This window comes from Plectropomus leopardus, chromosome 18 (assembly GCF_008729295.1).
Source record: "Plectropomus leopardus isolate mb chromosome 18, YSFRI_Pleo_2.0, whole genome shotgun sequence".
Taxonomy (NCBI): domain Eukaryota; kingdom Metazoa; phylum Chordata; class Actinopteri; order Perciformes; family Serranidae; genus Plectropomus; species Plectropomus leopardus.
This window is the reverse complement of record NC_056480.1, coordinates 25,680,795-25,695,135: the sequence shown is the minus strand read 5'-3', so window position 1 is coordinate 25,695,135 and position 14,341 is coordinate 25,680,795. Positions and strand designations below refer to the sequence as shown.

The following is a 14,341-nucleotide window of genomic DNA, read 5'->3' as shown; positions in this document are numbered from 1 at the left end:
AAAAAAGAGAGAGATTTCCAGTATGGCTCTGTGGCTCTTCTTAAATTGATTATCTCAGTTTGGCTGAGTCACAAAGTTGTGGCAAAGTTGTGGCAGCTCATCCTTTTCTAGGTGAAGTAAACACAGGCTTTTTAAACACAGGGAAAAAGACACTACACATAGGAGATAGTCTTTTTAACTTTAATGTATTCATGTGTTAAATGATTATAGAAAATATTAAAAATGCAATGAACAAAAAGACTTGTCATACACAGCAGGTGTTGCTGATAATAATGGCTGTGTTCCATTTGGGTGTGTCAGTATGACTCTTATATCACTCCGCTTACTGGCACCGTCACGAATGGAGAAACCCATGAGCTATACTGTGACAACACAGAATACTGTTATTAAAATAAGGATCTCTTGACATTGATGGAACACGTCCTCAGTGTTTAGACAAATGAGTCCTTTGGTTGTCAGACCCCAACTGATAACTCACAAAAAGGACCGGATTTGCCAGTTTAGCACCACGCAACCGTCAGTGCTTCCTTATTCCTTCCATTTTTGGAGAGGGGATCTGTGAGGTTGCTGGCTTTATCCAAGTTATGCTTTTTGTCATTTGGCTGTTAGTGACTAAATATTCTGTTATTCAATTTAAAAATTGGTTTTGTACTTATGTTTTTTGGTGTGTGTGTGTGTGCGTGTGCGTGCGTGTGCAATATATATAACTACAATTTACAAAACACATATGCACACATTCCATTTTATCACTGACAAAAAACATATTTTACAAAACAATAACAGTACAGAACAACATAAAACTGTAGAACTAACCCGAACACCTGGCTGTAAGAGGCTTGTGTTGATTCTGAGCAGATTGTTTCCTGAGTTTTCCTGATATTTTTAGGAAACCTTTACTCTTTTTTTTTTTTTTTTAAAAAAAAAAAACAAAACACATTTTAAAAGTTAAAAGTTTTGTGTTCCTGTTTCTCTCTCTCTCTCAATGTTTATATATATATATATATATATATTATATATATATCCAGGAAAACACAAAAAGTGTGAAAAAGAATGGAGCCTTTTAAATATATATGATTGTTAAAATAATTATATAGCCAATAATGCTTTGGCAACCCATAGTGCTAGGAACCAATGAAGCACTTGTAATATGTGTGTGTGTGTGTGTGTGTATATATATATATATATATATATATATATATATATATATATATATATATATATATATATATATATATATATATATATATATATATATATATATATATATAATACACACACACACACACACACACCCACGCACACACACACACACACACACACACACACACACACACACACACACATAGATATAGATATAGATATAAACATATAGAGATAGCCAGGAAAACACAAAAAGAATGGAGCATATAGTGATGAAGCATATAATGAAGACTATAGTCATAACTCAGAATCCCAAGTTTTTCATACAGTCAGTGACTCTCTTTGTTTATTCTTTATCTCTTTTTTGTACCTTTTCTAATGATCTTTTCCTTAATGTGATGATGTCTGAGGAATGAGCTTTTTTTCAGTATCAAAAATACATAAACTTTGCCAAGCAACACAACATTGCTGGTTATATATTTATGACATCTTACAACCTCCAACAATATTGAGGATGGATAAAGATAAAAAAAAAATAAAAAATTAAAAAATGCTTGTTTCTACCACCTGGTGCCAAAAGGATGCAACAACTGGACAAAACCATAATAAATGTGTGATGTCCTCTTACTTTTAGGCACAATACATTAAAAAAAAATCTTGATTAGATAATAGCAGAATATAGGAATGCCTTGTTCATATAGCCTCATATTTCATGGGTTAAGGAAATCTCGTTTTAACATCTAATATATCATTCACAAAAAACATTTTCATTTAGCCATAGCAGCTGATTATTTTGGTGGAGCAGAATTAAATTAATTCCTTAAGAGAGAGGTAAAAATTGGGTTGCTAAGGCTGCTTATAGACAGAAGTAGCTTGGATGAAAACTAATTACAACATATACTTTGTTTCCATGAAACTTATATACAACATAGACCACCATTTTCCTGTGTACTCTAACTACAAATCACGTCATAATTTGGGGGTGCAGAGTGCAGTTTCAACTGTGTGCATTACTCTTTGTACTGATCATTTTAATACTTTCACAATATTTAAATAGCACCTTTACCTGCTTTATAATTTTAAAAAGGCATGGAATTGTGACTTTTTACAATATAAGACATTTAAGATAGATTAATAGCGTAGACTTAATTGTCTCCAAAAGGGAAGTATTTACATTACAACATAAATACATCTGTATTCTGATTAGCTTTATGATTTGGTACTGCTACGTTATGAGAAGTGGCAAAAGGACTTTGAAATAAATAAGCAAATCATTTTTAAAAAAATCAAGGCTTAAAAAAACACACACACAACCATAGCAATAATCAGACCAGCAATACTTCCTTATATTTTCAAATTTCATTCAAGCTAAAAGCAGGAAAATAAATGAATATCCATCAAACACCATAGAAAAAAAGAAACAAAAAATCCAAACATTTTGTGATAATAATTATTTGTATAACAGCCCGGAAGTGACCAGACTCTCCCCATATCCACCAAATGGTCTCCAAATAATGAAGTCAACTCGTCAGGAATCCAATATTAGACACAGTAGAAAAAAACGCATCACTTCCCCAACTAGATGAAGCCGGCGATGTTCCCTTTCTTAAAAAGCTTTCAGTGTTTCATAAGGAAGCACTGCGCTCACACCTTGCTACACAGGTTAAACCGGTCCCGTTTGTGCATTCTTACTTGAGGTCTGGCAACAGAAGGCCATGTAGACAGTTAGGGTGTGTCGGTGATTTAGTAACTCAACATTCAGCTTGCAGACTCATCATAGCAACAAATGCACAGGTGTACCTTACGGCAATAACTCAATAGCACATAGGTTTCTCTTTCAGTGAGGGTGACAGTAAGCCAGTGAACATGATACTGGAGTCATAATAGCTGCGGTGTCTTTTGATCAATTTAGTTTTGATGTTTTCACAGACACAAAAAAAGAAGGGAGGAAAGTAAAAGGAAAACATAAAATTGTGGAAATAAAAAAAAAATAAAAAAAATGCAAAGGTCCAACACAACAATATCAATTTTTTAAGGGGCGCCTCCAATATGTTTTAATATGAATGGTGCACCGCTATCAACATGTCTCTCAATTTACTCGTGCATCTTAATGATACTGTATCCAAACCATAACTTATTAAGTTAACACTGATTATATTGTTACAGTTACTTATACTGCCTGGCTTGTGGGGCAGCATGGAGGTGCAATGGTTATCACAGTGCATCTAGTTCCATTTTATTGGAAAGAAGGCAGACATCTCCTCAGCCGATATCTTCAACACTCAGCTATTCACACCAAAAAAATCTAGACTAATAAAAAGCACCACATCTTGATAGGAAAAAAAATACATACATGAAGGCTGTTTTTGATTTGTGGGATGTCCTTTTAATGTAAGTTCCATTCATGTTAATGCAATGAGACAGACATAAAGAAACATAAATTACGTTTAAGATCCTTTATAAAAGTTAATTTGTTTCCTTTGGTATAGTTGCTGAATAACGTTAAATTCATGGCCACCTGCATGAATTCCAGTTCTGAACCATTTGTCTTTGAGAATTTCAAAATAATGGCCCCATTTTCCATCGCTGTCTGCTCCAAACCCAAAAACGCTGACCTGGGAACACAAAAATTATACCATGTATCTTATCTGGATTTTAAGTTTCATTGTCACTAACCTTTTTAATGTAAGTATAGCCTACAAATTTGAATAAAAGCTTTGGTAAAATTTTGAAATGCTAGGCTAGGCTACATTATAGAAGTTAGGATACATTTCATTATTCTTAGCTCAGTTTAGCTTTACTTAGCCTAATTTAGCTTATCTTAGCTTAGTTTAGCCTAAAGAATGGAAAAAGAAGAATTGGTAGTGTGGGAGAATGTCATTTTTACAGGTTAATTTTTATCACAAAAATAAGATAACATGTCCAATTGTGTCCTATAAGCACTGGCAAATTTCCTTACCTTTGAACAGAACCAGCTGTTTGCTGCCAGTCTTCATGGTAATCTATGCTAACAAGTTTCCCAAAATGTTGTACTATAGTCGTTGTAACTAACACAAATGCATTAATTTTCTCTTACAACAGGTCTACTTGATCAATTTGATTTTGTGGACATTTTGAAACCTGAAATTTTATTTATTTACTGCCTAGCAGTCTTCTTCTTCCTTACTTTTGCTGGCACATTGTTATATCTAGGTGCACTGCTGCCACCAAATGTCAATTCATGGACTCCACTCTGGAGTCAATAAAATAGCATTTTGGTACATTGTGTAATTTAAAACCCACCTCGTCACAAATCTGCAGGCTAAGAGCCAAAGTCAGAAAGCCAGTGGATGGATAGTAGCCATTATTGTCCAGCCACCTTTCATGAACATATTTAATGAAAGCTGGATTGAGGATCATGACCTGTTAGGAATCAGATGAAAATATGAGACATAGGTGTCATAAGTTGCATGCTGAGTCACTTATTAAGTTTGTCATTCCCTTCCAGAATCATATAAAATACTCACCAAATCCTTGTTAGCTATCCTTGTCGAGTTCCCTGCACTTTTGTTCCTGTTGGAGGTCACATTAAATTTACATTTTAGCACCAAAAGAGCTGATTAAGTATTATGTAGTGATATTTTAATAACTATGTATCAGTTGTATTATTATTAGTAGTACATTTCTACAGGTTTGTTTGCTGGTTAGTCTGAGCATAGTTTATCAGCGAAGCTACAACCAGATCACAATGAAGTCAATTTTTTGCTCAAAGAAGAAACTATTGCGCACAGTTGAACCATCCTACAATACAGTTTTCCTGAAAAAGTCATCTACAAAGTTTTCAAATTGTATGCAGTAAGTGCAGTTGTTTTTGCCTGTGTAGGTTTTTCATTCAATTACAGATTTTTATACAGGTATAGCAACTTTGTTTTACAAACCCACCCTGGTTTGAACTGGTTGAGGAGCCACAGTAAATCATTTATCTTGAATGGAAACAACACAAGATGAGTGGTTTTGTCCAGATTGATAGCACTATTTGGATACATTACATGATGAGTTGTTTTGGTCCCAACATCTGCTTCATAGCCTTTGGTGCGGCCACGATTCATTCTAAAAGACACAGGAATACATATTTATTATCATGTAGTTAAAGGACAATAATATGTTCAATGAAGTTTATATCACATGGAAATGTTGAATGTTCAAAGATAGTAGTAATAGTTTACCTTATTACGATATCATGCAAATCTATGAGAGGTCCATGACCTGATCCCTTTAAATTACCAGAGTTCCCCACCACAGCACAAGTCCCGCAGCGGTCAGGGCTGGATTTTACAACATCTGGAATGGGTGGGAATATCTTAAATAGGTTGTCCAATGTTCTTTTGTAGAAAACAAAGTTGCGTTTTTCCAACTGTAACCTCTGACACACAGAACAGAAAAGAACAATATTCCAGCATCAGTTTACAATTTATTCACACACCAGTTCCAAAAAACAGAGCTGTGGTATACAAACCCTTCTGGGAAAAACAAACAAACAAACAAAAAAAACAGATAAAAACCAGCTTATGCTAGTAGATGGTCTTAGACTGTCTGCACCGAGTTCTTGCTGGTCTATGATGGTTTAACTGGGCGGGCCACCGGCTGGTGTGACCAGCTTGACGGGGTGCGCACATTTATCTTTGTGCATATCTTACCACAGTAGACTGATTTATGCACTTTGCCTTTCATGCTTCCCTCTGATGACACTGTTATTTCTCCAATCTTAAGGACATAGATTTGATTTCAGTTTTACAGGAACTTCAATGGATAAACCAGCTAGAGTGACCATCACAAGCTGGTATGACCAGCTAAACCATCAAAAATTATGTGAAAACATACCATAAACTGGTCAAACAAGCTGGTCAACCAGCTTAACCATCTTAGGCTGGTCAAGCTGTTTTTTGTTTTCAGCAGGGAAATTACAGTCCTCAGGATTCTCATGAAATCACACCCTTCTGGTTACCATTCATAATCTAAATTTCTTTAACAAAAGGTGATAACTCCTCTATTTAGTGGAGCAGCTTCATGCTCTTTAACCTTGCATTTGCATACATGTCTGGCTGTGTCATGCACATTTTTGTCTACATACTTGCCTATATGTGACGTGTGTTAATGGAGGATACCACTAGAGGACACATGAAAGACCTCAGGCCGTATGAAACTAGCAGATGTGTGGGATGTAAACAACCGACATGGTGACACTTGTGGAGGGTACTATCATGTAAATGCTGAGGTCAATGCAGAAAAGACCACAGCAGTGTTGTCGGTGATACGTAAGGCCTCTAAATCAAGCCCATCATACAAGATACAGGGTAGATTTATTTCACTCTTTTTTAAAATGTAGTTTTAAAACAGTTAAATAAAAAAATATTGCTAAATTTTACTACATCTTTTGGCATCGAAGGAGGAGTTTGTGAGTCTCACAGCCTGGGGAAAGAAGCTGCTCCGTAGTCTGGTGGTTCGGTAATTTTGGTCGGCCGATTGGATGTCAGCTCGCTGCAACTAATTACAATACTCATAAGTTGCAGCCTTAATGCATGAGTCGATTTTCACTACTATCTTACATACTCATGTGTCAGAAAAATTGTTTAGTTTCGGATTACAACACCATTGACACTTAACAGGCACCTTTTATGGTTAAAAAAAAACAGGTCTGCCTTCCTCTTTTAGAAAGGGAGTATAAAAAAATATGCCGCGAAACCCAAAAGTTTCTGATTTTACTGCAGAATCAGAGCGTGAAACACTGATACAGAAGCAGAACATTTGTGCTTTATCTTTAAATTAAACTGAGATTTACCTTCCACCAGTTGAAATCGGCCTCTGAGGGTGTATATGTTTTTGACAAAAAGGGCTGAGGAGCTGCCCTGATCCGCTCTCTAAACCACCGATCACCCTCCTTTAAACATTTGTGACAGGCACAAACACTCGAGTTCTGAATGTTGAAGGAAAAAAAGGATAAATCCCATGACAATCTAGAGATCAGCCCAATGGTAGCGATGCACAGTAGTGAAAGGAGTATTCTGGCTTTTCCAAAGCTTGAGAGCATCTTGGCAGTGTGATGTTCTTGAAGGAAGATCAGAGCCAATCTGTGGATACAATATGTGATGAAACACGTAAGTCACTTCATAAATATGTAAAAACAGAGATCATTTGAGAACAGCATAATGCCAGAGGCTGATGTTCATGCCATCCTGTCTTCTCTATGATACAGACACATCTGAAAGTTAATGTAAGTTGGCCCATTGTCTCATTCCAGCAGTCACACCTGCTATCAACCGGCGAAATAACATAAGATGACAAAGAGAAAATAAACTAACAGGTAGCTCAAAGTATTTTTCTGATTTGCAGTTGACTTCAGAACTGTCTGAAATGCAAAATTATGGAATGGAATTGAAAACATATGAAATGCGATGAATCGTGATTAACTGTTAAAATTCTGCAATGAAATATATTATCAAATATGTATGTGTGTATTATATTATTATTTATATTTTGTGTTTGCAAAGTGAACCCTGTCGACAGCTTTCTGTGTGTTTGCTAGCACCATATAGACTATGACAAGTTTGTACACTTGTTACATTCGTGCACAGAAACAAGCAGGGGAAAAGTCTGTCTCGTACATGAGGTGTCTCAGTATCTTTAACCAAAGCTGCTACACATACACTTCATACATTTATTTCAAAAGTTAAGTGTATTTATTTAAATAACTGCAGAGAAGTGACGCATGCAGAGGCTGCAGCTCTGCGTGCCTCTTCTCTCTACACAGCACCAAACCGCATGTCAAATATGTTTAGACTAATGATGTTAGCGATATTTTAAATTGAGATCTGGTTTGTAAAGACACCGGGAAGTGGGAAAGCAATTTGGTATCTGCTCACAACAGGCAGTGGGTGAACCCGAGTCAGTCAGCGAGTCGCAGGGCGATGGTATGATTTGAAGTTGGACTACTTTACTTGATGTTAAGCTTAATGGTTGGGATGTTTTGGTTTTTTCATAAAGTGACAAACAATGAAAAATAAAAGTTAAAAAGGGAGTGGCAGGGGTAAGACTAAAATGCAGCTGTTGGGCAGAGAAAAATCTTTTAATTGAGAATTGATGCAATGAGCCAAATTTTAGAACTCAAGTATAAAATTATTATAAAAAATAGCCTAGAAAATCTGTGTTGCAAAAAGGGCACTTATCAAGTCAGAGGTCAAATAACAGGTACTTGAGGATTGCCAGGGGTCTATCTGTGCACGTGCCTGCTATATCATGTTTTCCTGCTGCTCTACAAGCAAATCTCATGCAGTATAACTCGTTCAACAGGTTACATACATCCCACACTTTAGTCGCCTCTTTGCCATATAATTTCCAATAATGTATTCTTGTAAAAGTGTTGTGCCACATAGCAGTGTAAAAATAACTAAAGGATTTACTGAGAATTGGATTAGGACTGTCAGGTCTCTTACCTGACAGGAGATTAAAAATAGGCAGGTGAGACAAGAAGAAAAAAACCTGCAGCTGATCAACCAAATGAATCAACAGCAAGTAACGAGGAAGTGTTGGAGACGTAGCATCACTGCCAGTGGGGCGTGTCAAGAAAGGTTGGCATAGTTTCGAAATGACAAAAGCTTCTACATGACAAACGTAGCAACAACCCAGTCTGCCCATACTTTTTATCCAAATCTTTTTAAAGTTTGAGTAAAGCAAAAATTAGTCTGTGTAATGTGTCTGTCACACCACAGAAAAGTGGCTGTGTCAGCCAAATCGGATTCATTTAATACATCGGCAAGTACATAAAATGAGCAGTACTCTCTGCTCTGAGATGCTGGGGACGGGTCCACTGATGGAGCTAAAATGGTGTCATGATTACCATTAATGTTAGAGCTTGAAGAGTCATATATTAAGGGGCTGTTTATCCAGCAACGGCTCTTGCATGAAGTGTTTAACTTTTGTTGCAGTTTAGCCTTTCGTTCACACCACAAAAGTGTTTGAGGGCCTGAAAATGCAAACTTCTGAAACCGGTTTCCAGAGTGTCAGCTTTTTGAAAATACCACCCCTTCTGTCACTGTGTAAACTGACAATGCACAGATCCTGTGAGAAAGGTGATGTCATGGCTGTACTTTGCGCATGAGCGTTACGTTTCATACAAATAGCCATGCGCAAGTAGGAGGACAACAATAACAACAATGGCAGACTACTGAGCTGTGTTTGTGCTTCTGACTCTACTGAGTTTATTAACTCTCCTCCAGCAAAGAGCGCCATTGTCTTCTTGTTTGTTTACACTCAGACACAGACGTGTGTTCTTTTATGGTCCTTTTATGTTGTGTCATTACAAAGTTAGACCGCCAATTAGTGGCGTGGCATGCATACAACAACGATTTTGGTTGTTTTTGTGGATCTGTGCACACAAGGATCATGTTTACAATGTTATCATATAAACCCAGATTTTTATTTTATTTTTTTTAAATGCACAGGAAAGATTGTTGGGCCATTCTCATCTAAACTTGGCCCATGTATTTTTTTTCCTTTACTGCTTATGTGAGCAACATTCTATCCAACACGTACTCACTCTGAACTTGTCACATGGTGTCGCTCTGTCATGACTTTCTGCGCCAACTTATGACGTTTTAGGTATCCTTGTGCGTCAGCTGTGCTGATGCCATTAAGGTGATGTCAACAACTGCACGTGTGGTGGGACGAAGCAGCATGGTCCCTATGTCTACACAACAGCTCGGACTGTCTTGATGGCTGGGATTTGTCACTGATGGTTAGGTTTAGGCAAAAAAGAGGCACATGTTAAGGTGTAGAAAAAAACAAAACAACACACACACACAAAATCACATGGGTAGCGAACTCTGAGCTCCTGCATGAAAGTAGGTTTTTTGTGGGCATCATTCACCTCCCTAGCCATCTGCATTATAAGCACACTCACGCTCCCTGGTACGTGGTTAGCAGCAGCATTATTACCTTACACTGTCCTCAGCCTTTCAGGTGCATGCAACCGGCATGCACTGCAGCCGCGTTATCAAGTGATGCCGCTCATGCATGTTGCTGTCCGCCTGATGGGAGTGGGCACAGGGTATGATAACAATGCCACCGCTTCAGTACGACCGCATTATCATCTGACACATCTGTGCACATTGCATGTGGACACAAGGTGGCTTTTGGTGTCACACTCATACACTGAAAGTGCTGACAGAGCTGCACTATTTGATGAGTTCAGAATGAGAATGGGTCATTCTTTCTTACCTTTCAGTGGATTAAGCATAAATTGACAACACGTTCTTATCCCAAGCTATCACATATTACAACTTTGCAGTGGATATACACATCTACAAATTATGGTCAAGGTATCCTTCTGCATCTGCAATTTACTTTCAAGAATGTCACTAGCATGGTATAAACAAATGCACATGGTTTTGTTAAGACAACAAAAGCATGTGGCAAGCAATGCCTTGGCATCAACAAAAGCACATTCTGCTACAGATGGTTAAGTTTAGACAAGAAGAACATACTAAGGTGAAGAAAAAGTATCATATTCAGACACGAAGCAAACGCTGAACTCCTGCATGAAAGTGGAGTGTTTGTTGGGTAGGGTTAGGGTTAGTTAGTTGGTAGTTGTAGCATTTCTACCTCAAAATCATCCTTATTCTCTGGGGTTTCTGGTCATGTAGCATCAATTTCAAAAGCATTTGTGTCTAGTATTTGTTAGGGCCCTCTTTGGTGAAATACTCCTTATCAGAGAGAAGTTGAAAAACCACTGAGAGTAGTCAGGAGTACTATTGACACTGAGCGTGTCCCACCCAACATAACAGCGCTCCAATGCCAGACTTAAAGTGATCACAACACTGAAATATTTAGCAACTGGAAAAAGCAACAGTGCAACGGTGATGATTGGAGTCTGTCTCAACCTTTCATCAGCACAGTGGTCACAATCACAATGAAAACAGTCTCATATTGTGACACTTTGTTTAGTTTCCACTGGCTGTCAACACCTTGTAGGGTAACAAAAGGACAACCAATCACACCTTTCAAAAGACTGCATCATACCTAGCAATAAGGTCAACCACACCTTCTCACTGAGGTCAAAGTTTCGTCCTCTTCCTTGCTAAGAGTTGTTGAGCATCCCTGAGCCAAAATCACTCCTAAGCTATTGCTTGATATTTTAAGGTTAAATTATGAGCTCTCTGAGACTGTTCTCAGAATTTTCTGGGTCCACATCAGTTTTCTTGTGCTGCTTTCAGACCCCTTTCACATATATGACCCTTTGAAGCCTGAGAAAATTTTGTAATGAGCAATGAGCAACTTGGCAAAAAAGTCCCACAAATTGCAAAAAAAAAAGAGTGAAAGGTGACAAGAGAATAACCTAAAAACTAAGAAATAAAAAAAATGAAGGGTTATTAGAAAATGTTGTTTTTTTTTAAAAGGAATAATGTCCAGAAAACTATGTTTGTTATAATGATTTTATATTTAAAATTAAGTTACAGAAAAAATACATATATTTCTATTTTTGTATTTTTATGGTTTATTCATTTTTTTCTTTCATCTTTTTTTTTTTTTTTTTTTACTTTTTTCATTTTATTTTACTATTTTACTTATTTTCAGGTAATTTTCTTGTAACATTTTTTGCTAATTTCTTGCTAAGTTTTGGGCCATCAGTCTTATTAAGTCACTTGTTGCATTCTCGCCATGTTTTTAAAATAAACCAAACCAAGTTGCTCAGGTTTTAAAAGGTTAAGCCAAGTAAATACTTTGAATCTTTTTGTGGTGCTGGCAAGTCCGTTGCAATTCCAGCTGGCACTGTAAAGTGATTTATTATGCATCATAACTTTAAATAATGAAAAAAAGGTCTAAGTATAAAATGCCAACGGAGAGGGTATCTCAGGTATTCTGCAGTCTGTTAATATGTCCAAACAAACACAACAACAAAAAATAAGACAAAAGATATTGTATGACCGTAATTATTAGAAATAATTATCAAGCAATGAGGGAGGGGCCAAAGAGATTACAAACATAAGAAAATGATAAAGAAAGAAGGAGAGAAGGAGAGTTACAAGGAGAGAGAGAGAAAGAGGGGCAGGATAACTTTTTACATCTTGCCATCAATGTAAAGTTTGTCAGCAGTGAGTCTTACCCAGAAGTTTGCTCCTTTGCTCCTTAGCGGGAAACTGGTGTCGGGCTTTTTCTTTTTTGGAGAGATGGCAACCTTGACCAGTGAAAACAAGCTTATATGTCTTTACTGCGATCAAACATCACGATGATCGATCGGGTTTTCATTCAAAGCGTCTCTGAGAGAGAAACTGAAGATGCGCGGTGCTTCCCTGCGCCCAGCACGTGCGCTCTTTGAAAGTCAGTATCCTGAGCGACTTCTTCTTGAAAACACTTGACAGTTTCCTCAACATTTCTTCCTATATTACCACTAAAACTCGGGTTGTCTCGCATGGAGCGCACAAGCTTTTTCTCTGAGTTTGCAGTTTTTACCGAGGAGAGAAATCGGTATTTTTTAAACCCCCTTTTCACGACTTTGTGGTATAACCAAATACAAAGTCAACAAAACCATATTTGATTGCATAATAGATAAAAATAAGACAGCAAAATTCATTCACCTATTCACCACCTACACAGTTCTGTTAATATTTCTATCTGTATCGTGGCATCAGCAATGTGATAGAGCTGAGAATTGTTGGATATATTTGATCGATTTGGTCTTTTTTTTTTTTTTTTTTTTTTTTTTTTACAGAGCTGATTGTTTTTCCAGTTTAGTTGAATAACGACTTACTGTTCCTCTTACAATGTAAAAAATATTAATAACAATACACTGACCATTTGGAAGACAAAAGTAAAAAATACAATTTCTGCAAATCCATCACCTTATGTGTAAAAACCCTCAAATTAAATTAATAATTGAAAATCTTCACAGTAGAAAATCATAATTATTATTATTTTTTCAAGCTTAAAAGCTATTCATTGGCAGGTAAAATTACTCATTTTTTAAAGTTTCACTCACATCTTTTCATGTAATGCATTGTCATATCCATTTGTAGGCCAAATCTGCATTCATGTGGGACAATAAATGCTGAGAGGTAATGTAACCAGGCATTTTTTTTTTTTTTAAGATCCTATAGAGGTCGCTATAGGCCTTCAGAAAGGGTTAATTTTTAGCATGGTCAAAACTTATTAGTATACAGCCATGAGTCAAAGGGAAAAGAAGGAGGGACCAGTAAAGAGGAACAAACTAGTGATGAGCAGACATTCTTTTCAAAGTATCAGTTTCTTCAAGTTAGTAAATGTCAATTACCATTTTTAAGTTTAAATACATTTTCCAAAAATATTGTTATTATTTTTTACAATTTCTGTGATGCTCATCACAGTATTTTATGGGGGATAAAAATCAGTACATTATAGTATAAAATTATATAAATTAGTAATATTGCAAATACAAATGAGGGTTTTGATAATGTACACAAGTATTAGAATAGATTGCTTTTTCAGTCTACTAGATACAACTTGCTGCAGTAATATAGACTAAAGTGAGATAAACAGATTGAGAATTTTATCTTAATGTAAAAAAACTAAGCAAGTCATTAAAATATATTCATAAAGAGCTTTCCAAAGACATAGGTCACCAAGTGCTTTACAAGAGCAATATAAAACATACAAGAAAGAAAGCATAGAAGATGAGGTGACAACCTGGTCACATAGTTTAAAGTACAAAATTATTTTGCACAATTCATGAATAATAATAATAATAATCATAATCATATCAACAACAACAATAATGATAATAACAACAAAAAAACAACAACAACATAACACAACAAAGCTTCCTTTTGGTGCATAATTTAAAGTATAAAAAAAGGTAATGAATCACAATGTATTGCAAATCATGATATAACAGTACCAAGCATATAGCAACACATTTTCAATTGTATTATGATAATATGGTATTGTGGGGCCTCAAGGGATCCCCACCCCTACAGTACAAGCACATTTGACAGCTGCTGGCCCCACAAAACTCTTCTTCAATGCACTTACAGCTATCATGTGAAAGTTTACATTAATAATGATAAAATATCCATTTTAATGCATTGATTCAGTGTTCCATTTGTATGTAGAGGTAATGTAAGCTCAATACAAAATACAGAAATGTCCCTGATTGTATGGAGGGTTTTGAGATTACATTACCTCTACATACAAA

The 14,341-nt window shown here is 36.2% G+C and overlaps 1 protein-coding gene across 2 annotated transcripts; it reads right to left on the bottom strand.

Annotated features, from left to right (window-relative positions):
- Positions 1–2,283: 2,283 nt before the first annotated feature.
- LOC121957626 (CMP-N-acetylneuraminate-beta-galactosamide-alpha-2,3-sialyltransferase 1-like) lies at positions 2,284–12,463 on the bottom strand. Of its 2 annotated transcripts, XM_042506314.1 has the most exons (8): positions 12,278–12,463; positions 9,713–9,904; positions 6,959–7,247; positions 5,346–5,542; positions 5,062–5,229; positions 4,647–4,692; positions 4,423–4,542; positions 2,284–3,755 (listed from the first exon to the last, which is right to left on the bottom strand). In XM_042506314.1, the coding sequence occupies exons 2-8, from the start codon at positions 9,742–9,744 to the stop codon at positions 3,588–3,590; spliced, it is 1,020 nt and encodes a 339-aa protein (XP_042362248.1). In that variant the 5' UTR covers positions 9,745–9,904; positions 12,278–12,463; the 3' UTR covers positions 2,284–3,587. The 2 variants fall into 2 exon arrangements, with proteins under 2 accessions (XP_042362248.1, XP_042362249.1); XM_042506315.1 differs by lacking the exon at positions 9,713–9,904.
- Between the last annotated feature and the right edge of the window lie 1,878 nt (positions 12,464–14,341).

Excerpts from the sequence above, each read along its gene's own strand:
- LOC121957626 (XM_042506314.1), bottom strand. The coding sequence starts at position 9,744 with ATGACAGAGCGACACCATGTGACAAGTTCAGA. Across the intron at positions 4,693-5,061 it reads CTCAACCAGTTCAAACCAGG|GAACAAAAGTGCAGGGAACT; the intron begins GTGGGTTTGTAA and ends GACCTCCAACAG. Across the intron at positions 3,756-4,422 it reads GCCTGCAGATTTGTGACGAG|GTCAGCGTTTTTGGGTTTGG; the intron begins GTGGGTTTTAAA and ends TTGTGTTCCCAG.